The 24,987-nt window shown below is 39.0% G+C and overlaps 1 protein-coding gene and 1 pseudogene across 1 annotated transcript in view; both read left to right on the top strand.

Moving 5' to 3' along the window:
* The window catches only part of LOC140228024 (LIM domain kinase 1-like), an 84,084-nt gene extending 66,737 nt beyond the window's left edge, over nt 1-17,347 (top strand). The window contains exons 8-16 of the mRNA XM_072308421.1: nt 257-410; nt 2,321-2,407; nt 7,046-7,133; nt 7,920-7,963; nt 11,533-11,592; nt 12,432-12,497; nt 13,156-13,330; nt 14,027-14,237; nt 15,878-17,347. Of these exons, the coding sequence (XP_072164522.1) occupies nt 257-410; nt 2,321-2,407; nt 7,046-7,133; nt 7,920-7,963; nt 11,533-11,592; nt 12,432-12,497; nt 13,156-13,330; nt 14,027-14,237; nt 15,878-16,007 (1,015 nt within the window). The 3' untranslated portion in view covers nt 16,008-17,347. The remainder of the gene's footprint in view (nt 1-256; nt 411-2,320; nt 2,408-7,045; nt 7,134-7,919; nt 7,964-11,532; nt 11,593-12,431; nt 12,498-13,155; nt 13,331-14,026; nt 14,238-15,877) is intronic.
* A 4,837-nt stretch (nt 17,348-22,184) lies between these two features.
* Nucleotides 22,185-22,830, top strand: LOC140227814 (uncharacterized; annotated as a pseudogene).
* Nucleotides 22,831-24,987: the final 2,157 nt, after the last annotated feature.

A 24,987-nucleotide genomic window follows, 5' to 3' on the forward strand; every position in this document is an offset into this window, starting at 1 on the left:
CCAGTCCCACGAACCCAACACGGGGGCAGAGGTTATACAGCCATCCCTAAGTTACTTGGGCACTGAGTAAGTTGTATGGATGTGCTTATACGAGTAATGAAAGTTGTTGACTCAACAAAATTTAAGTGAAATCGTGGTATTTATTTATTTGCTTAACCAGTATTATTTTTTTTTAGTATGGCATGAGATGGAAATGTTTTGAGGTAACCCTTCTGTTACCATTGTGTATCTGTTTTTTTCTTCTTTTTTTCTCCAGGCGCAGGAACTTTGTTGGAGTCTGCAGTCCGACCTCCCCACTGTCGAGGACCCAATCCCACAAGGTGTCCAACAAGAACCACCGAATATTCCGGCCAGCCGACCTCATCAAGGGGGAAGTACTGGGGCAGGGATACTTTGGGAAAGCTGTGAAGGTGAGCAGTCATCCCCATTGATAGATCCTCTCCCCTCCCCCTCCCCCCTCCCCCCTCCCCCTCCTCTCTCTCCTATGTGCAGTGCCACTGCTATATTTACCAGTTGACTTTGATGAATAGTAGAATTGCAAACAAGGGAAGTAACTGATCAGAAGTATCATTTAACCCGTTAAGGACAAGTCCCAAGTATACTCGGGCAGGGGTCTATGGGAATGCGTGTTGTAGCAAAATCAGTCCGTCCTCAATGGGTCAAGATTCACAGTGTACTCAGAATGTTACAGAATTTTATATTACTCCTACCTACAGGAAGTATTAATATTGGTTCCATCAACTACCCATTTTTTTTTCTTTTAAAACCGCCTTTTTCTTCCTTTTCCATCTCTTTCATCTCCCCCCCCCCCCCCCCCCTCACTTTACATTTTTGGTTGCAAGAAGATTCTCTTCTTCTGGAGATCCTTTCTTCTCCTCATCTGCCTTCAACATGGCTTCCTACTTCCTCTTGTGAATCGTTGCTTCACACTTGATCCACCACTTATTAATTTACCCAGCATAGCATTACACTTTCTTTTATTTTTTGTATTCAAACTCTTTACTGTCAAGTGATCCCATTACTGTAAGCCCTTGAGGCTTTTATGCGACACCTTTTTCTTTATACTTTACGTCATTTCTCTTTTCTGGTTGTTTCTTTTTTAAAGTCTGGCTTTTTAAAAGTCTGACTTGTTACCACTTTGTTATTATGACCTATGTCATCCCTTTCTGTAACAAGTGTGAATTATGTTGTACTTTATCTTTTTTAACTGTATATATTGTAAATGTGACCGTGCATCACAAAACGAACAAAAAGTCGCACCCCTTGATTTTACATGAGGACTCAAAAAAGGTGAAATGGGTCAACCGAGTCAATCTTAAGTTTTTCATATTTTCTGAAAGAGCTACCCTTCTTCTACGTTATTCTTAAGTTTGGGGTCATTACATGAATGGGAAAGTGTATTTTGAGCAGTTTTTCTACAACCCATTTTGGGGGAGAGTAGAACGATCAGCTATGTCTCAGAGGTCCCTTTTCATTGCTTGAAATCCTTTGCATACTCTTCACTTTCAAGTCTAATAACTTTTGAAAGGATAATGCTACTGCTTTGAAAGTTGGCATTAATTGTGGACAGAATGTGTTGATAAAGCATGCCTAATTTCAGCCTAATCTGATAATCTCTTCATTGTTGTTGCTCCGGTGGTTTACATCCTGTGTTTTGTCCTTTCATTGCACAGCTAGCATGGCTTGGTAAAGATTAAGCACTTGGATAGACCCTGTACTTCAGAGCCTCTTTTCTCGGTTCACACTTTTCCAGAGTGTGTGCTTTCTTTCCACTATTTAGATAGGTTAGGGGAGTCCATTTGAATTGAGTTATGCATCATTTTGAAGCTTAGAGTCTGCTCTTTCAGAATCTGCCCTTAACTAAAAATCCATGTCTGGCGACTTTTTGTTGGTTTTGTGATGCAGGGTCACAAATGTTGAAAGAAATAAAACAGAGTTCTATGCTCTCAATCAATCAATTATAACAATCATGTTTTCAGTCTAATCTAGCAAGTGCTGCCCTTACATGTTGTACTTCCATAAAAGTTACTGGTACTAGAATGTCACATCAGTATGATAATGCAAAGCTAAAGGCACAACTTACATTTTGTGATTATAGTTAGAATCGTCTTTTATTTGCCTTTGCTGAGGAAAACAGCATTTCAGTTATTTAAAAAAAAAGATATTGAATGATGGGAAGAGTAATGTAGACAGCCAGAGAATAAATTGAATAAACTGAAATGTGCATCTCAATTGTATGCATGCATGGCCATTCACTGAATGTTTATAAATACCTAGTGAATGTACGTATAATCCCTTCCTTTTTTTTGCTGATGTGTAGGTCACACACAGATACACAGGTGAGGTGATGGTCATCAAGGAGTTGCTCAGGTACAGTGAGGCTGCTCAGAGGGACTTCCTCAAGGAAGTAAGTTGTCATGGAAATATTCCCGCAAGATAGAAGACTGTCTGTAGTAAGTGGGGTTTTAGCTGGTTTTTGTTGGTTTCATTTCCATCCTAGAAGATGGCTGGATAGCCCATATTCAGCTGCATTAGCTAGTCTTCCATGGGGTCCAGTTGGGTGTGAGGGGGGACCACTTCTCTGGGTTAAACACCCTGCTCTTAGCGATAAATGAATGGAGCGGGATCTTTTATCAGTTCTGACTCTCTCACAAACGGGGTCTCCATTTACCGTCCTATCCGAGGGAAAGAGTATTTTTTGCCTCTTGCTAGAGGGGATGAAATGCTTACAGCGTCACACAACTTTGCTCAGTGAGACTCGGGGAATCAAACCTGGTACTCGTCAATCTGGAGGCAGACGCGCTACCAACTGAGCCAACTCACTGGTAGTTTGGGAGGGTGGATGAGGGGTTGCCTTTTTTTTTGGGGGGGGGAGGAGAGGCGGTGTGAAGGTTTTGCTTTCCTTTTGTTGTTTTGATTTGTCTTGCTCCTTTGTTTTTCTTTCTTTCTTCAGTTGGTTGGGGAGGGGGTGTGCTTGTTTGTGTAGCTGTCATACACATAGAGAGGATGATTTCAAAGGCCTAAGAAGTGAGGTCTATTTTGCATTCATTGAAAGACATTGTTGTAGGGTGCTTTGGCTTCTCAAAATATAAAATCATCAGCTATCATGGAAGATCTAGAATTGGTTTTCAAGGTATGATTATGTAATGCATCAAAAGATGTGGAAATGTGCATAATTTGGCAAACATAACTTAATTCAATCTGGATGAGTATACACGTACATGTATATGTGTTGAATTTATATAATCAGCATGAAACTCTGAATACCAGTATCATGGTCGTGTCAAGTGTTTTTACTGAGTATTCCAGTTTGTTGTGTGCAAAATTTTCTAATGTTGTTTTCTTCAGTCATGAAAAAGTGTTTGTGATACAAAATTTACAAGACAGATTCAGGCTTGTTCATGAAAAATGCATGTGAACATAAAGTACACCAACAAACATTCAGTGCTAAATGCATGCTCACACCAGCATGTGCAGGCTATTCCTATTAAGTGGACTAAGTCTAAATCTTGGCTTTGATACGCTCTACCTTTTCATTACAGGCCTTTAATTATGATTTGAACTTTTCCAAAATCCCCCGATTGTAATTCTGTGTCATGCTTTGGAATAGAGATGGGAAGCACTACAGTGACACAAAGAGATTTTGGGATGTTTACACAGAACTGGTGAAACTGAATCCCCCTTTTTTGTAACATCATTTTGTCTCTCTATTCTTTATTTTTTATCATTTTGTGATGTAACTGAGAGGAAGGAAGGTATAACTTGGCAGAAAAAGGAGCTGTATTGGGGGAAGAGATTCACTTTCTTTATTGTCCACGTTTCCTGTGGATTCGCGATTTATCTCCAGTTCTTTGTTCTTTTTGTTGCAACATACTGTGTCTGCTTGCAAGGGGAGGCACGTGCGTTATCATGAGTCCTGAAATCCGGTGGTCTTCCCCTAGAGATTCCCTCTCCAGTGGAGAAGATAAGGGGGGGGGGAGTACAGAAGCTATGAGTCAGTGTAACATGCAGTGACACATAAATGATTTTAACCATCACATCTTCATCTTTTTAAAAGATGCCAAACTAATGCATTGGCAGGCAACTGTGGTCTAGAGATTTTGATGATAAACCAAATCATTTTACATTTAGTATGACACCAAGGATAGACACTCCACAATGGTGAATATACCATTTGAGAAACGTGCACATTAATACTGTAAACACACAAATTTTCACAGTACATTAAGTTTTGCACATTTTGTACTGCTTTTGGCTAGTGCAAATTCTAAAACCCATGAAAATATCTTCACAATGATGTTTTTTTGTTGGTTTCATTTCCATCCTAGAAGAGTATAATCTGGATGAGTATACACGTACATGTATATGTGTTGAATTTATATAATCAACATGAAACTCTGAATACCAGTATCATGGTCGTGTCAAGTGTTTTTACTGAGTATTCCAGTTTGTTGTGTGCAAAATTTTCTAATGTTGTTTTCTTCAGTCATGAAAAAGTGTTTGTGATACAAAATTTACAAGACAGATTCAGGCTTGTTCATGAAAAATGCATGTGAACATAAAGTACACCAACAAACATTCAGTGCTAAATGCATGCTCACACCAGCATGTGCAGGCTATTCCTATTAAGTGGACTAAGTCTAAATCTTGGCTTTGATACGCTCTACCTTTTCATTACAGGCCTTTAATTATGATTTGAACTTTTCCAAAATCCCCAGATTGTAATTCTGTGTCATGCTTTGGAATAGAGATGGGAAGCACTACAGTGACACAAAGAGATTTTGGGATGTTTACACAGAACTGGTGAAACTGAATCCCCCTTTTTTGTAACATCATTTTGTCTCTCTATTCTTTATTTTTTATCATTTTGTGATGTAACTGAGAGGAAGGAAGGTATAACTTGGCAGAAAAAGGAGCTGTATTGGGGGAAGAGATTCACTTTCTTTATTGTCCACGTTTCCTGTGGATTCGCGATTTATCTCCAGTTCTTTGTTCTTTTTGTTGCAACATACTGTGTCTGCTTGCAAGGAGAGGCACGTGCGTTATCATGAGTCCTGAAATCCGGTGGTCTTCCCCTAGAGATTCCCTCTCCAGTGGAGAAGATAAGGGGGGGGGGGGGGGGGGGGAGTACAGAAGCTATGAGTCAGTGTAACATGCAGTGACACATAAATGATTTTAACCATCACATCTTCATCTTTTTAAAAGATGCCAAACTAATGCATTGGCAGGCAACTGTGGTCTAGAGATTTTGATGATAAACCAAATCATTTTACATTTAGTATGACACCAAGGATAGACACTCCACAATGGTGAATATACCATTTGAGAAACGTGCACATTAATACTGTAAACACACAAATTTTCACAGTACATTAAGTTTTGCACATTTTGTACTGCTTTTGGCTAGTGCAAATTCTAAAACCCATGAAAATATCTTCACAATGATGTTTTTTTGTTGGTTTCATTTCCATCCTAGAAGAGTATAATCTGGATGAGTATACACGTACATGTATATGTGTTGAATTTATATAATCAGCATGAAACTCTGAATACCAGTATCATGGTCGTGTCAAGTGTTTTTACTGAGTATTCCAGTTTGTTGTGTGCAAAATTTTCTAATGTTGTTTTCTTCAGTCATGAAAAAGTGTTTGTGATACAAAATTTACAAGACAGATTCAGGCTTGTTCATGAAAAATGCATGTGAACATAAAGTACACCAACAAACATTCAGTGCTAAATGCATGCTCACACCAGCATGTGCAGGCTATTCCTATTAAGTGGACTAAGTCTAAATCTTGGCTTTGATACGCTCTACCTTTTCATTACAGGCCTTTAATTATGATTTGAACTTTTCCAAAATCCCCAGATTGTAATTCTGTGTCATGCTTTGGAATAGAGATGGGAAGCACTACAGTGACACAAAGAGATTTTGGGATGTTTACACAGAACTGGTGAAACTGAATCCCCCTTTTTTGTAACATCATTTTGTCTCTCTATTCTTTATTTTTTATCATTTTGTGATGTAACTGAGAGGAAGGAAGGTATAACTTGGCAGAAAAAGGAGCTGTATTGGGGGAAGAGATTCACTTTCTTTATTGTCCACGTTTCCTGTGGATTCGCGATTTATCTCCAGTTCTTTGTTCTTTTTGTTGCAACATACTGTGTCTGCTTGCAAGGAGAGGCACGTGCGTTATCATGAGTCCTGAAATCCGGTGGTCTTCCCCTAGAGATTCCCTCTCCAGTGGAGAAGATAAGGGGGGGGGGGAGTACAGAAGCTATGAGTCAGTGTAACATGCAGTGACACATAAATGATTTTAACCATCACATCTTCATCTTTTTAAAAGATGCCAAACTAATGCATTGGCAGGCAACTGTGGTCTAGAGATTTTGATGATAAACCAAATCATTTTACATTTAGTATGACACCAAGGATAGACACTCCACAATGGTGAATATACCATTTGAGAAACGTGCACATTAATACTGTAAACACACAAATTTTCACAGTACATTAAGTTTTGCACATTTTGTACTGCTTTTGGCTAGTGCAAATTCTAAAACCCATGAAAATATCTTCACAATGATATTTTCTCTGCACATTTTGAATGGGTTGACAGTTGTGCAGCACAAATTCAAAAACCCATTTTTTGAGCCGCTCAGCGCAAAAAAAAATTAACCACACCAAAATATGGACGTTTACAGTTGGTATTCAATGCACAGACTCATTCTCACTGGGTCAGTATTGTGATATTACAAACTGTGTTGTTGGGACTTTCCTGTTCATACTGCAACGGAAAATCTTGATGCTACATTGTACAACAGGCACCAAGGAAAAGTTGTGAGATTTTGCCACGTTGTAATGTGCATATCTAATTTTGGTCGTTCAGTCTGCTCGGTACAAGTGATGTAGAATTAATCATGCAACAATAATTGTAGCTAGCTGCCCAAATTGCTTGTGGCTATGATGGTGAATTGTCTAAATGTTGTGTGTAATGTGCCATGTCGTTTGTGGTTCCACCCTCCTCTTTTTTTTGTTTCCAACCAGGTAAAAGTCCTGCGGAGTCTAGACCACTACCACGTGCTGAAATTCATCGGCGTCCTGTACAAAGACAAGAGACTGAACCTAGTGACAGGTAGAGATTCTGCTTCCTATCAGCTTGACCCAGACATGACTCATTGCCAGAGTCATTCCTCATTTTCAAAGAAAAAAAAGAAAGAAAAAAAGAAAGACTCAGTGAGGACCAGACAGACCAGTTTATCCTCTGATAGGAAGTTAACCCATTGAGGACGGTTTGATTTTGCTACAACACACATTTCCCATAGACGTTTGCCCAAGTATACTCGGGACTCGTCCTCAACGGGTTAATCTATCTGTGGCTGTAGTGTATACATTGTATATGCCATATATTTAGTGAGTCTAATGTCTTTTGCAGCTCGGGACTCCCTGACAGTCACAAGTGGTTGCATTTGCATTCGTGGAGTGCAGTAATGGATGAGAAATGTATGCATGCACCTCACATTCATGTTGGTATCAAAGTTGATACTTTTATGTGTTGTAAAATCTGCGAATAGCACCAAGACTTGCGAAATTTGCAAATATAAATCCTCGCAAAATGTATGGCATATACCGTATTCTTCACAAGTCACAGTGGATATAGAGATTAATGAAAATTCCTTGCCATGAGAAAGATAAATTTTGAGAAAGGGTATGTATTCAGATTGAAATGATCATGTTTTCATAAAAGATGAGGAAAAAAGTTAGTCAAGTTTAATTTTGTGATGTTGAAAATGAAAAAACAAAACAAAAACAGCAACCTGTGCTGTCAATGAAAGGATTTGTTACAAGTCCAGTTTGCTTTGTTTCTGCTTTTTAGAGAAATAAATTGTGAGATTTCCCACTTGTATGCTTCCCTTTGCAGAGTACGTCGGTGGAGGAACACTGCTGAAGGTCATATCAGATCTCGTAAGTACTTCACAAATTCTCATCCATGTCATAATAGACTCCATGACGTTTTGCTCCTGCGACAGTTGATCCCATGGAATGTCTGCACGCTATTAAAGCAGAACAAAAATTCTACCCACAAACGTAACCCTAACCCTAACCCTAATCCTCACATCAAATTAAACCTTACAACCCTATCACAACCCTAACCCTTTACCGTAAGTCCTTGAAGAAAATAAGACTGGAGCAATTGACGCAGGAGCAAATGTCACTCAACCATCAAAATGATAAGCAGTGTATCAAGGAATGTCTTGCTTTAGGTCCGGTAATGCTCAAAGTCTCACTGGAATCTTATGGAGAGTGCAGTCTCAGTGTCTTAACCCACTGATGACTGGAATCTGATTTGCCGTGTGATAACTGCATGGGAATTAGCAAAATCTCAGAATCAAGGGGTTTAGATTGCAAAGTCATGATGGAAAGCTGATTTCATAGTTGATATGCACAATGCCTCACAAGGCAAGTGAGTGGAAATACACTGTAGCATATTAAACATGGTTACAATTTTTTTTATGTGTTTGTTTGTTTGTGTGTTTGTTTGTTTGTTTGTTCTTTTATTCCCTATTATCACTCCGTGCAACAGAACAGTTTGCTAGGGCAACAAAATTATATTGCCCCACTATTCAAGGGCTGTTTTGCAATCATCTTCTACTTGTGCAATGCATTATCCGTAGCTTGTACAATACATTCTGGTGCCACACTCAAGGTTGTCAATTATTACGTAAAATATCACTCCCTCTTAAGGTATTCTAAACCTCATCCAGCAGCTTGCTGCATCTGTTGACACAGACTGGCATCATTCCACTGAATTTAGCAATAGATTATATCTCGACATCCCTCTTCCGGTTTCCGCGCTTCCTCGCTTCTAAAAAGACGAACAGTAATTCCAGAAGTATTACTTCCTTCCTTTATCCTTGCTGATGCGTATATTTGTTTTGTTTTGTTTGGGTCTTTTTTTGTTGTTGTTGCTGGGATTCTGACGTACATGTGTCGTGTAACGCCTCATATAGTTGCCTGAATTATCACGTAGGCGGCGGCGGCAGTCCATTAGCTGTGTGTTGTTTGTTTGTGTTTTTTTGTTGTTGTTGTCTTTTTTTCTTTGGTGGTGGTTTGTTTGTCACTGGCTTCTTAGGAGCTGTATGAGTGATAGCCCAGTAGACCACATGGCATGCTAGGAGTCGAGGCCTGCCCAAGAACATGTACCATCCTGAGCCTTGCACCAGGTTGGTGGTGGCTATCTACCTAGGTTGACGTGCGGCAATTTAAGCGGGGTAGTAGCGGCTGTGGTTGTGGTTACAGGATGTGAGAATTTGCAGGATATTGGCAGATTTTGTGGGATGCTGTCCTCATAGTCTACATCCATTGACAGTCATTTTGTCATTTGCTCTTTACGATGAACAGGGACTGTTTAGGTAGCATTGGTTTGCTGGGTTTTTTTTTAAACATCAACAGTGTGCAACTCGTTTGTGTCAGGTTTTGATGACCACAAGTCTTACAATTCAAAGAGAGTGACAAAAATCCATTAATTTTGATGACAGCATTAATTTTTATTTATACTATTTGTTGTTTGTTTGTTGCTGTTGTCTTTTTTTAATGGCTTCTTTATTTTTTGCTTGGGAAGCGGTGTGCGAGTGATTATAGCACAATAAACCACAAGGCATGCTAGAATAGGAGACCTTTCCAAGTACATGTATGTACATTATGTAGTAAATCATTCTTGCACCTAGCACTAGATCGATAGTGGCTTGGTTGACATGTGGCAATGTACATTAATGTATGGGGGTTCGTGTGTGATAATGACCTAGCCCCTGAAGTCTTTGTCTGTCTTGATGACTTTCCTTTTGTGGTTGAATTGTTTGTGTCATAGTAAGTCTAGAAGGGAATGTGCATACCCCAGTGTTGTATTGCTGTAGGTCACAATTGGAAAAGAACAGATGAGGTAAAATAACTTTTAACCCTTTGAGGACAAGTCCCAAGTATACTCGAGCAGGTGTCTATGGGGAATGCGTGTTGTAGCAAAATCAAACCGTCCTCAACAGGTTAAATACCTGAATATGCATTAATATTTGCATAGGTGCAAACTCACTTTATACTTTTGATCTTTTGTTTTGAATAGTATTTGAGTGACAGAGGTGGATATGGTGCACTTTATACATTTCCTAGATCTGCAACTAAAAATGAATTAAATTATAGGAGCTTGCAAAGCTTGCGTGACATTCGTTTTTATTCTAGATTATACAGCAAGGGACATACATGACATTTTTTTGCTGTACTGGAAGGTATAATGATCATCATTCACAAATATGTAAACATGCTGCACTATGCTCCTTGCTGGGACAATCCACAAGTTCTGTCACTCGGCATGAAGTGAGGAACATTGGGTGAGGAGTCTCTTTTATTTTTTTTTTCTAGGCAACCCTGGATGCATTTCAGACCCTCATAATTGTGTCACATTGAAATGGATCACTATTGCACCCAGATCAATGACGGGATATTTGCTCAGACCAAACAGAATGTCAGCTGAGCACTGAAAAGCGAAATGAGGCAGTGAAAAATCCATATAAACTCTAATATAGAGAGAGCAAGAAGAAGGAAACTAAAAGCCTTAGCATTAAAGGGAAGTAACAACTGGAAGGAGCTACACAGATATAATGTATGCATTGAAAAATATGAGTATAGGATTTTATGTGTTAATCTTTGTGTGCTTTCGAGTGCCAGTTGATGCAGAAAACCCCATAGCATTGCACACGCTGTCTGAAGCCCCTGGTACAGAAAGGGTAGATTGTAAGCATTCATATTTTCAGCTTTAGAATTAAAATGGAAAGTTGTCTGTTGTGCTGCTTTGTGCATAAAATGCTGAAGTTGTCATCCACAGTTAACGTACAGTTTATAGCATAGTAATATCATAGTTTATATAGCATAGTTTATATCATATAAATCATTTTTGTTGAGTTGGTAAAGAACAGTGGCAAATGAAGCAGTATCTGAAAAGTTGTGTCCCACGATATGTACTTGTAATTTAACCAGTCCTTTTAATTTTTATTTTATTTATTTTTTTTTTTATTGTTTGCCACAAATAGAATTTGATCTCACAACAGTTTCACCTCTGGCTTGAGACTTAATTACAGCTGCCTACTGTCTTCACCATCTGCATTCTCACTATGAATACAAACTGTAAAAACTAAGGCCCAAATTCATGAAGATGGTACAATCGAGGCCATGGTTTAAATAATGGACAAAGACTGTAGTTTTTTGGGGGCGCCAAGTGTCGCATGGCCTATTTCATTACAAAATCAGTAATTTCGTCGATTTCATCTAGGAAATGTTAACATTACGTTGACAAAATTATCATTTCGTTAACGAAATGACCGGCGATGAAATGACTGATTTCGTAAAGAAATAGGCCATGTGACACTTGGCACCCCATACAAAACTACGGTCTTTGTCCATGGTTTAAACCGAGGTTTCAATTGTGATTTTGCACGATAAGTAATTCATTCTCTATACGTAATTTCTCTTTTCTCCTTGTACAGGATAAGCCCTTTCCATGGTTGCAAAGAATAAATGCTGCGAGGGACATTGCTTCAGGAATGGTAAGTGTCCACAGACAGTGCAGTCTCTCTTTAAGCTTGAAAAGTTTTCATATCAAATTTGAAAATGGATATTTACCTGTGACAATTTCATTGCCTATACCGAAACGTCCAGACAGATCGTAACTCTCACAAGTAAGTAATAAATTTTGATGTGATACGAGGAACTTAAACTGGTGTATTTAATAGCCACTATAAAATTCTTCCATAATACCTCAGTTCAATTTCAGGAGTGGATTCACAACGTGATGTTCACATGAACGACAAGTAGAGAAAAGTGGATTTCCTCCCCTTCAGTCAATATAAGTGTCATGATCACTGCAATTATTGTACAGTTAATAGCGGTACGACTGTACATTGCTCTCAGCATCAATTGATACAACAATCACATGTCATAGTGTGCTATGAAGTTATGAAAGAGATTCTGCCTAAAATTGTCTCTAGATATGGAAGATGTTGTCGCATCATTTCTGAGAAGGGTAAATGTAAGAAGTAATGCTTGCTTGTATCACATGGTCTGAACATAAAGCCTCACCTATACAATGTATATGTACAGTGTACATACATTTGTACCTGTGTTTGCTCCATGTTTGTTTTTTAAATGGATGCATGTGAAATGTACTGCATGGAAACAAGAAAACATGAAAGGGAACTCGCCTTGTTTACCATAGACTACACATTCTGGAACCTGTCCTATATGAAATATGTATTGCAACAAATAGAATATGTACTAGGTAAAGTAGCAACATTTTGACGACTAGTGAAGCAATTGTTGAGTTTAATCTTTGTTATGTGTCTCACCTCTGTGTTTGTTTCTGTTTGTTTGTTTGTTTGTTGTACAGGCATACCTTCACGCCATGGGCATCATCCACCGTGATCTGAACTCGAATAATTGTCTTGTCAGAGCGGTAGGTATATACATGTATGTTAGACAGCACTATACAATTTGCCCAAAGTATAGGAGAGCTGTCATGAATGATGCATCACAGGATCACATGCAATAGATCCGAAAAAAACAAACAAACAAAAAAAAAACACAGAAAGAAAAAGTTAAGATGGTATCATCACAAGACCTATTCATAGACACTTTATGTTGGTGGCACCTCAAAGTAACAATCGAATACCTGAATATGAGAACGGCCCAAGTCCAACTTTGGTTATCATATGTGGAAACTCCTTGTGAAGTAATGAAAATAGAGGTCACACTCATCAAATGGCTGTTTCACATTTCAGTTGTAGGGCCTGGCCCTATTGTTGAATCTTGTTAAAATCAAATCTGAACGAATGCTGGCATTTTCAAAATGCATGAATTGATGCTATCTTGATCAAGTTTGCCATAGTGGCTTAAAACACATCCCTGAGGGAATACTGAAATCTAGAGGCATTATTTTGTATAGACATGATTGTTTTTCTGTGATCATAACAAAGTGAACTGCAGAGAGAGAAAAAAAAATAAGAAAAAAAAACCACAGTGCTTTCCCATTGTTTATAAAAGGCAAAGTCATGTGAGAGTTATAAAATCCCTCGAGATATGTATCTACTATTGATGTGTGTTTTGTCACGCAGGACGGATCTGTGGTAGTTGCCGACTTTGGTCTTGCCAGGGTGTTTGTGGATGAGAAGGACTGTGTGTGTTCAAACAGCCAAGGCAGGGGAAGGAGCGCCAACTCCACGGCAGGGGCCAAGAAGAGGTACACCGTGGTGGGGACGGCGTACTGGATGGCTCCAGAAATGCTAAGAGGTAAATTCAGGGTGGAATCGCAACCATTTTCACCACTTACAGGGGAATTTTAGGGCAGTTTAAATTTGTCTAAAAACAAAGTCAAAGAGTAGAATTCTATTACAGGCACAATGGTGAAAATTTGGCCAAAATTGGGTAAGAAGGAAGGATGTAATGGCATTTCAAAGATTCACTAATTTTTGCATAACAGTTCTTGAATAGTTGACATGAATATGTAAATGAATGAGTTTATGTCCCATCACCCCATATTTTTCTTTTGATTGAGTACAGAAAAAAAAAATATGAAGATTATTTTGTATCATAAAATTGTAAAGTGAAGTTATTCCTGCTTGAATAACTTCAAATTAGTGATCAGTTACCTACTAGATATTTCAGGATTTTAGACTGGGGCATAATTTTGTTTGAATGAAAAATACTGGGGAATTTTAAATTTCATGTATGAAGTATATGACAAGTTGTAAGAGGATGACATCGTCACCTCACTTCTTGCATATTCACATTGACCGCTCAAGAACTGGTAGCAGTGCTTGGCAGAAATTAAAATTCAGAAACATTAATGTCTCAGAATTTTGCATGGCGTTCACATGCCTGTCTTAGAGCAATTCCGAGTTGCGATGTGGCAGAACACAGTTCATATGTGATCATCCAGACGAATTATCGTTCCCATATTTCCCCCCCCCCCCCTTTGTTTTCTAGGGAAGGACTACAACGAAAGAGTGGACGTCTTCTCCTTCGGGATCGTCATGTGTGAGATCATCGGGAGGGTCAGCGCCTGCCCCGACGATCTGCCACGGAGGAACGACTACGGCCTGGACGAGCCGGCCTTCATGGAGGGCTTCTGCGACACGTGCCCAAAGACCTTGCACCAGATAATGCTGACCTGCGTCCGGCTGGAACCCGATGAGCGGTCAGTCTTGAGCCACCCCATGCCCTCTGCCCCAGTTCATATGATTGATGATTGGCAGGTTTCTAATCGGGGGGAGGGGGGGGGGGTCCTCTATTTGATAGTAATTATTGTGTCATTAAAGGATTGAACATTTGCTAGTCATGCATTTGTTAATTACATACATGTACAACTGTATGTCTTACCCAGCATGTACATGTACAATGTGTACATACTACCCAACTTCCACAACCGTCCTTAACCCTTTGAATCACAAGAATACTCGGGCAGGTGTCTTTTGGAAATGGGTGTTGTAGCAAAAGCAGTCCATCCTAAGCGGGTTAAGTCTAAAATAGAGAGCATGTGTACTCAGAAATGGTAATAACAAAATGCCAACAGAAGACAACATTACGTGCCTTTTTCGAAAATTGATTAATTAATCTAGTTAACTTTACAGTGTTGTAAACTGGGGATATTCCCTAGTGTGTGCAATAAGGGAAATCCCCTTTTGTTTATTTGTCAGTTTTGGATCCGTTGTTGTATCTTCATCTGAAGGCTATGACTATAGAGCATACCAGGATCTCCCTTTAATGTTTCCTCTGATTCACATGGGGAGAGAGATTAGTAGAAGTGATACACCATTGCCAATAATTGTTTTCCCATTCTAATTCTTCATGTTCCCATCCGTTTATAGCTAGAGATCGTTTGTTCCTTTGCTTTGTTGGTATGAGTACTCATGAGTGTTCATTTTTTTTGTTAATTTCTTTCTTGATTTAAGGAAATGTCTTTCAGGCATCATTGAAATGTGAATTATAATGTGATTATATATAAAGATATTTTTTACGCTAACTTCATAGAAATAAACAATTACAAAGATTATAATATGCAGCACAAAGCAGCAGATATGTAGTCTCTGGGACTGAAATGGGTGTTTTTGAAGAATTCAAATATAAAAATAGATTTTATGTATATCCATGTTTATCAGTTTGACATATTTGAGATGTATTCAGAAAAACAAAGAAAGGAATTAAGATATGTGTGATAATTTCAACTGGTTGACAATTGCTCTACATCTACATAAATAAGCACCAAATTAATCAGTTTTTAGTAGAAGCCACGGCTACAACTAAAACTGTTATGTGGATGTAGGGAAATTGTCAATCAGTTGCAAGCAAAACAACTTGAACCAAGAATTTTATGAATTTGAATAATTATTCAGTCCTTGTGATACTATTGATGATATCTTCAAAAATGTTTCTTGTTATGAAATGAGTGCAGTATCATTGAAGACATTTTTACTTTTCTCTATTTGTTGATGACCTTACTTTAAAGACTTGAAATTGGTGTTTATCTGCTTTGGCACTCTTCATTTGACGACAATTGATGTATTTCTTTCCCACATGGCTATTACTAAACATTGATTAATATGGTTCTTATTTTCGTTGATGTAGGGCAGTTGTCAATAATTATCAGTGTGATAATGTTGATGATATCTTCAACAGTGTTTCTTGTTGTGAGTGCAGTATCATTGAAAAAAAAATTTATGTTTCATTGTTTGATGATGACCTTACTTAGAAGACTAGTGTTTTGGCACTCTTCATTTAATGACAATTGATGTACAGTTGTATTTCTTTTCCACATCTCCCCCTCCTCTTCCACGACAGCCCCTCCTTTGATGAGCTGGAGCAGAGACTGACCTCTTTCTCCCTCCACTTTGAGCAGCTCTCCCCCGAGGCCAGGGAAGCCGAGAGCTTCCACATCCCACCCAGCGAAGACCCGCCGCCAAACTCATGATTATGCGCGCAGAGACCAAGACTGTGTCAAAATGTTCAGCAAAGGAAACACTCTGTACCCCTCCCGCTGCTCGTTGGAAGTCGGATGCTCTTCAAGGGGCAACACTCGATGCCGTTCCCGCCCATTTTGGACAAGTCGTAGAAATGGTCGGTGTTTGAGACGTGACTTTTTTTGCACCGACGTAAACAGCTCTTCCACCAGCTATTTTATGAATAAAGTTGTTCCAACATTCTGCAATTGTTATTGTAATGTTTGCTTCAGCAAAGTGGTCGCAATACTCGCGTAACTATTCACTGATGACTTTGTGATGTATCAGGAGGTGCATTCAACCCCGTGTGAGTTGATTCAGTCGGGACCGCAGATTGGAGAATGGATTTGAAGCGCTGTTCAGTCCCTGTGGCTGCCGACTTGTATATCGAGTATCATACATTGTATGTTTAGGGAGATATCCGTTTTTCTCACACACATCTGGTGATTCACGCAAGATCAACTTTGTTAAGGTCGACTTCTGTTTGTATTTCTTCTTCTTGTCACTATTTAAAGCATCACAAACTACTTTTTAGTAGAAGTATGCACAGTTGTTTGTTCATTTTTTTTTTATTACAAAATCATGCTGCCATTTGTGCATTATGAGAAAGAAAACAATTATGATTTTATGCAACTGGCAGCTGTCGTGGTAGAATTTTTTGCAGGGAAGAAAGGGGAGATCTGAGATTTTGAAAAGTATGCCATGTTGTTTCAGAGTAGTCAGGTAAGAGGGCCGAGCATTTCTGTTTTTGTAGCTGGACTATCACCAATCTCAGTATTACTATACAAGAATATGATATAGCATGGTGATTAGCTTTGCTATCCCCGACTCTTTCGTGGGCATTTTGTGCTAGAAATTAGACACACTGTGGCAGTGACCCAGCCCAGCCTGGCCTTTTAATAGATCATTCAACTTTTCTAGCTCTGTCTATATTTTGTCCACGATGTAGAGGTTGTACATAAAATTGTAGACAGCTTCTTGAAAAGCAAAAGACATGTTAGGCAATTGGCATTGGTTTTAAGGATTTTTTACCCTATGTATGGGTCAAAGACCTTTTCCTAACGCTTTGGCGTAAGGCCTCTTTCCGTATGCTTTTATGAGATATACAACTGTACACAAATCCTTCACAGCATGTCTCCGCTGCCTCGTGTACATGTGTGTTGAGTGGCCCTGATTCTCAGATCTCCCCCTTTCTTCACTGTAGATGCATGAAATTTAGGTTCATTGAATGCGAAGCAAAGTTGATGTGAGGAAGTAGAAGGGGCTCATGTAGCAATAGGTGACAAAGAAAAGTGCATATCTTTCGATGCTGGCGATGTTCAGATATCTTTTGACTGTGGATCTTGGACTAGTAGTGATACTCCTAGAGGCCATGGAAAGTTTCATGAACTCTGTCCTTCTTGTTAGGATAGAAGAGTATCATGCACACTTCAGTTGACCAAAAATGACAAAGAAAATATGGATACAAAACAATATAAAAAAAAGTATGAATTACAGTGTATTTATAGGTGAATGTTGCTCAGATATCCAAGAAATTCAATATGGACCTGAAAGTGTAAAGTTTTTGTATTTTCTATTTAGGAAATTATTATCTGAGCATTCTTTGAAATGTTGCCATACTGAGATTGTACACTTTTGGTCAGGGATGCTTCATGTCCAACGTTACTGTTATCTGGACAAGTTGTGTCTTTGGGGGTAAGGGGTATTTATTTTTGTACTGCTCTTGTATCAAACTAGGAACAAAACCCAAATAAATTGTATATTTATATATATTTGGTTTTGCATCTCTGATAAATTCCAGAATATTCAAACATTTGAAGTTAGGTGAAGGTAAATGTTATTGAACAAAAATCATCTTGAAAATTCAAGTACTACTTTGCAAAACAAAGTCACTTGATTATTTTTTTTTTTATTGTTGTTCCAAATGCAGTGATTTTTTAATTGTGATACAGCATGTGACAAAGTGATAAAAAGAGATTTTTCTTGCGACTGCATAAATGTGACTTGTTGAAGCCCAAGTAGGAGATGTGTCAAATATTTGCAAACCTAAATCAAGTGTGACTGTGTGGCCGTTTGATAGGCTCTGGTTCAGGTAACAACTAAATTGTCTGAGGAGGTCACTACTTTTTACTTCATTTGATATCCTTTCTGATGGATATTTTTCTTCAAGGTGTGAAATGCAGTGATATCAAATGAAGTCAAGCTCATTTGCGAGGGATTATGAAAACTTTTTTTTTATCTTTCAATTTTTTTTTTTTTTTAATTAAAGAACATCAAGATTATGAAAACTTAAAGTGCCATGCCATGCATCTTTGGCACAGTAACCAAAGCAGAGTGATGCAGAAAAATATCTTTCTTTTGCATAGTTTGTGTTTTATTGATATCTTTCTCATAAAGGTGAGTACATACATGTACATGTATGTGCATCTTCGAATATCGCTATTACAGGTGTGCAGCTTTTGGTACAGAAATGTATGGACATTTGCTCCAAAATTTGTATGCAAGTTTCTAACTTGTAGGAATTGCTGTGTGGGGCTTTCACCAAAGTGAAGCTCAAATGCCTTGTGGCAAAGTGTACAGTTTTTACAGGTTATAAAAGATTACACACTACATGTATACCTTGTGAGGTCACACACATTCAATACATGCGGCAACATCACATACCCTTGTATACATCTCCTGAGGGTGTAAATCAGAAAGCTGACATCATGCCCCGTTTCCATGGCAGTGGGGATTGCAACAGCTTTGTATATAGATGTGAAGGGTTAGAGAGACAAAAACACAACCCACTCCGAGCAAAGTATGCAAATCCTGGAGATGCCATAATATTGGGTCAGGTGTAGTGTTGAAGATTTAGACCATGAACTCATCTATAAAAGCTTCCAAATGCATCATTCCATAAACTGAATGTCATTCCTTTTAATTCTGCGGCTCACTAGCTAGCTCTTGGATCATGCCTTACATCTTGTAGCTATTACAGAGTCTTTGAGCTGTGCCTTTTCCCACCGCTTGGGCCATTCACATTTCAATTGATTCGTCTGTGCAATCTGACGTATTTGGCAAACAACTCTCTCTGTAGCACTTGCGTCATTCACATTTCAATGGATTCATTTGTGCAGTCTAGATGCATTTGGCAAACAACTCTCCATTTAGCGCACACTATCTCCATCCAATAGATGCGACCAAGTACCCGCACATATCCTTCTTTTAAATTGTAAATGCCAACAAACTTGCTCCGCCAGTGAAATAACAACTTCTATCCATTGACTAATTCATCTCTACCAATGTGAAAGGCTTCCTTGTGCAATAGAAATAGAGACTGTATCGTCATGCTTTAATATATTCCATTCTAGCCTTTCTTAAGCAAGTCTTTCTAACAGTGGACTGTTCTTCTTCTGATGTATTTGCATAGTACATGCGAGATCTTGAGACAAAATGTCGAGGTGGACTGATTGTGTTTCTGAAATTGAATCTATTTTCTTTTGTTGCAATTATCTTTAATGCCTTTGTGTGTGTGTGTGTGTGTGTGTACAATTGGTTGTGATATGGATTGGGCAGAATTGGTCAGTTCCATTGTTTTACATGGTGCACGTCATGTTTTTCTAAACTGTGGAAATATCTCGTCGAACAGTGTCAGCGTGTATTTGAGCGCACTATTCACGCGGACATGCTGTAGTCTATTCATCCAGCTTGCTGTACGTGTATTAGATACAGTCTTGCTGGGAAGGACGATTCATCTAGAGCATAATGCGTAGATGGTGCATTGAAAGATGAGGGAGTAATTCATTCACACTTTCAAGAGTACGCTGTAGTTAGTTATGACTGGAGACCGTTTAGCTTTCTCTACATTGAATTTACTAAATGCATTTTTTTGTGTGTTTGACCTACAAAAAAGGGGATAAAAATGCAATGACAATCACACAGTGCAAGAGAAAAGAGTACAAGTAGGAGAGATAGAGAAATGATCCACTGAAGAGTTTATATTATCAGTATGTTCAAAATGGTATATTTTATTCAATTTTATGTTGAGTTTTATGTTACACTCAGTTTGCCAATAAATGAAATTCCTTTCCAACAACTCCTTGCAAATGATCAGTTTGAATTTGTTGTGGTAACAGTGTTCTCTTGGCTTCGATGAACAAGATTCATAAATCATGAAAACTATATGATGCTGTGCAAATTATGCACAGGAGAAAGTGCATCTGTGGAGATGCAGCATACACAAGAGTATTTGACTATACAGCATTTCAAAAAAAATATAACTAGATTTTTTGCATTGATAACTTCCAATATGATTATGCTACTTCAGGGTCTTAAAATACAATATCTTTATAGCTATATTGTGCAGAAAACCCCATCCAATTTAACCAAGTGGTGACAGAGAAATGTGGATTGTTGTAAAGCATGACATGGGTCTGATTCTTCCAAGTTTATCACTTGGATGATCATGGATTCCTGACATGCTCTACAAAACTCTTTCTCATTGACCACTGGAGCAAATCGGATGGGGTTTTCTGTAAGATGTGGGTAATAAGTTATAGTTTCATACCCTGAAATTGTACTTGAATTGATTGACTATTTTCAAAGTTATCACTGCGGAGGGTCCCATTGTAATTTTTTGGGTGGACATACGGTATAGTTCAACATGCACAACAGCTCCATCAATATTACAAACTCAAACCTTTGCATTATTTTTAATATCATCCAGATTGGTCTATGAACTAGATGATATCAGCCGGTATAACTTTAAGGTGTAATACATTTCCCTAGTTACGGATGTTTCATATGTTTTTGCTGGACAGTGTTATTTGTTGCAACCACAAACATACAGGGAAAGCTCCATTATAAAGAGGTAGCCAGGACCGCCAATTACCATACACGTATCATAACCATTACATTATTGTAAACGTACTGTAATCCTAAATGTGGCCCAATTTGTATCAGATCCCAATTGCTAGTGTGAGTCTCGAGACATTACAGCTTTGATGGAGAGATATCATCATTACACAGGGCACTATGGTGGTGAGTGGCATGGGGAGGAATACAAAGAATGATCCATCCAAAAGGTCTGACATGCTATTGAGGAAAGTTTTCCTTCCAACCATCCTTCAAACAAAGTTCAGATTCATAGAGCAAAGAGAATATTCAAGACTCATACATTTTATATCAAATAGTGACATATTAAAGGTACTAGCCCACATTTGCAAACCCACAAAAATCAAAACTGCATAAAACAGGTCCAATATGACTTCAAGTACAAGTTATAACAGTAACATACCTCACCTGTCTCTCTTTGTCTATACCATTCGATAAAAGAGAGAAAATCATCGTTTTAAAATCAATTTTCAAACCGGGTCAACCCGACCCAAAATCGAATTACGAGCGTGGGCTATAGCTACGTACATTGTACATGTAACACGTACGTGGACCGGAGCTAGCGAGCGTTATACGCATGCATACGGATTACGGTGCATTTTCATTTATTTTTATGAAAGTAATGGACTAATTGGAACAAAATTTTGCACAGGTGTTACTGCAATCATACCCAAACTCCATGCTAACTATGAGACCAATTGCTGCAGGTTTACAAATGTGGGCTAATACTTTTAAGGGTCATGTGCAACCATACTCAGAAATTCGCACAGGCAGACGTCGTTACCTCACAACTCCCCCATTGGCCTGTACACAAAGACATCATAAGAAACATGTTTGAAGGTTAGTCATATTAAGAATTTAGTCCCCTTTTTCTCATGCAGTCATTACTGTGTACGTAATTACAGGATTACAATTACTTGATGCAAAGGATACAAATTATTCTTTTTTTTTTTCTTTCTCTCTCTCTCTCTTGCATGTGAAGTGAGGAAATTACTAGGTGGGTGAAGGTACACATAGTACACATTGTTAGATATTTTGATATAATGGCTTTCCATACTATGATTTTCCATACAATGGCTTTCATACAATACACTGTATATCACACGCATGCATACATTGTGTATTGCACGACATGTTTTACTCTGCTAATAAATCCGATCGGAACAAGACGTAATTCACCGTGTGGGTTTTCTTCATTGAAGTAAACACCGCAAACCCATCAAATTTGGCCACGATTCGGGTATTAAAAGATAGACACAGTGGTACGGAGCACAATGCAGGCCGCGGGAGAATCACGTTGGGGGCAGAACAAGAGTTTTTTGCCTCAGTTTTCGGCACATTATGAGGAGTTGGAGGACTTCGACTGCAATATCGAACAGTTCGAGCTGTTTCTCGTCGCAAACGGGATTCACGTACCCACAGACAATGACAATGCCAAACTACAGGCTAGCAACATACGCGTTGTAGCCACGCTATTGAATTTAATCGGGTCGTATTTCTATGGAGTCGTCAGGGACTTAGTTTTGCCTGCAAAGCCAAGTGACAAGAAGTATGGCAAACTGAAGTCTGTGCTTCGATAGGAAGCATCTCAAACGAATGCCAGTGATGGTGGCAGAAAAAAGGAAATTTCTTCGCCGAGATCAGGGGGAGAATGAGTCTATTTCGGATTATGTTGTGCAACTAAAGCACCTGTCGTTGCGTTGTAACTATGCAGACAAACTGGATGAGAATCTCAGGGACAGATTCATAAGCGGATTGCACAATGACTCCACTTCTCTTAAACTGATGGAGAAAGCGAGCGAAGACCCCACATTGTCATTCCAGGCTGCGGTTGACTTCGCCCTTGCACGTGAAGTGGCAGCTTGGGAAGCCTAGGCGATGAGAACCGGACCTGGCAACACGTCAGTTCACACAGTGTAGGACAAGCACAAGGCCAAGGGGCAAAGCAGAGCAGCAGCAACAGAGAGCGCAGTAGAAACAAACCATGCTAACGGTCTGGCAACCACCATAACCCGGATGTTTGCTGGTTCCAGACGACACAATGCAGGAAGACCAAAAAATTTGACATCTTGAGCGCGTTTGCCGCAGCGCAAAAGACTCACAAACAGAAAACAATGGCAAACAAAAGGATAAAGACAGTAAACAAAACATGGTTCTGGTAAACCTCGTAAATCAAGCCATAAGAATGTTTGTAAGGTTGATGAAACAGAACAAACAAGGTTTACAGCTAACGTACGATTAGATAGTTCTAGTTCTACAGATAGTGTGTCAGATGCTGATGATTTGCACTCTGAGGTAGTTGATGACAGCAAGACAATAAAGTGTTGATAACGAGATGGGTCCCTGAGGCCCCAGTTAGGATTGAAGGTAGTGTAGTGGAAATGGAAATTGATACTGGGTCATGTGCCACAATGGCCCCCATGTCATTCCATACAGAGAAACTAGCACATTAACCATTGCAAGAAACTAGTAAATTGTTTGTCAGTTCCACAGGCGAGCCAACTAAAGCCAACGGAAAGGTAGAGGTGAACGTCCAGTACGGTACATATGTGGGTAAGCTGACTTTGTATATTGTAGAGTGTACAAAGCACATATTGCTTGATAGAGATTGGCTTGCATCCATACCACTGAGGTGGAAATCACTCAATATCCGAGTGATAGGCAATGGCTCTAGATCTAGAATTGATGAGCAAGAAAGTGTACACAAGATCAGTGAACAGATCGTGAAGAAACATGACAAGCTGTTCGATGGGGAATTAAGAAAATTGACCCATGCTAAGGCTACAGTAACAGTGAAAAAGGGCGCCGTTACGGTAAGGACAAAACCACACAAAGTCCCATATGCTCTGAAAGCTGGGGTTGAAGAGGAGTTAGAACGACTCCAAAAGTGCGGAGTCTTAAGCATATTAGAGCATAGCGAGTGGAGTTCAGGTGTTGTGCCTGTACCAAAGAAAGATGGTACTGTCAGGTTGTGTGGCAATTACAAGAACACGGTCAATCCCGTTCTTAGCCCAGTTGTGCCACCGAATATCAATGTGGATGATACAAGTTTGTATTTTGTCGAGCCTGAATGGGGGGGGGGGGGGGGGGGTGTGACATTTTCCAAATCAAATAAGTACTTGGTACTTTCCACACATAAGGGACTGCTCATGCGTATAACCAGATGGAATTGGACGAGCAATCAAATAAGTACTTGGTACTTTCCACACATAAGGGACTTTTCCAACAGAATCGGTTGGTATACGGCATCACAACCACGCCAGCAATATGGCAGAATGCCGTAGACCAAGTGTTACAAGGTCTGCCAGGCATGCAGGTTTACCTTTATGACATCTTGATCACGGGTAGTTCACAAAAGGAACACATGGAAAGTCTTGATAAAGTGCTTACGCGCTTGGAAGAACGAGGGTTGAAACTCAAGAGAGAAGAGGGCGAGTTTGTATGAGACTCGGTAGAGTTCCTTGGGCACAAGATCGATGCGCAAGACCTGCTAGACCTACAGACATTTCAGAGTTACGGTCATATTTGGGAATGCTCAATTATTACCGGAAGTACATTCCAAACCTTGCACATGAAATTGCACCGCTAACTGAACTGCTACAGAAAACGGAAAAGTTTGTGTGGTCAGACGAAGCAGAACATCAGGGTTCGTACGGGTCATGGAAAACCTTGAAAGTCATGGAATTTGGCTCAGTCTATTTCCAGGCCTTGAATGTCATGGAAAACTGATACTTTGATGAAAATGTCATGGAAAGTCATGGAAATGCAAAAAATTGTGACATTAATGTGATGTTTTGTGAGATATGTAAATGATAATAAACAAATGATTTCATATTTCAAACTTTACGTTTCTTTGTTATTATTGTAAAATAATTAAAATGCATTTGTGGTGATCGATTGTTGTTTGTCGGGCATTGTAAATAAACTACGGGATGTATGGTGTATGTGTAGCGTGATAATTCGTTGAAGTGTACATTGAATGAACGTCGGCATACATGTACAGTACGTGTATACATACGGTGATAGGGTGATGCGATGTGTGTATATTAATATACATGTAGCACATGTACGTACATA

The sequence above is a fragment of the Diadema setosum genome, chromosome 4 (assembly GCF_964275005.1).
Source record: "Diadema setosum chromosome 4, eeDiaSeto1, whole genome shotgun sequence".
NCBI lineage: Eukaryota > Metazoa > Echinodermata > Echinoidea > Diadematoida > Diadematidae > Diadema > Diadema setosum.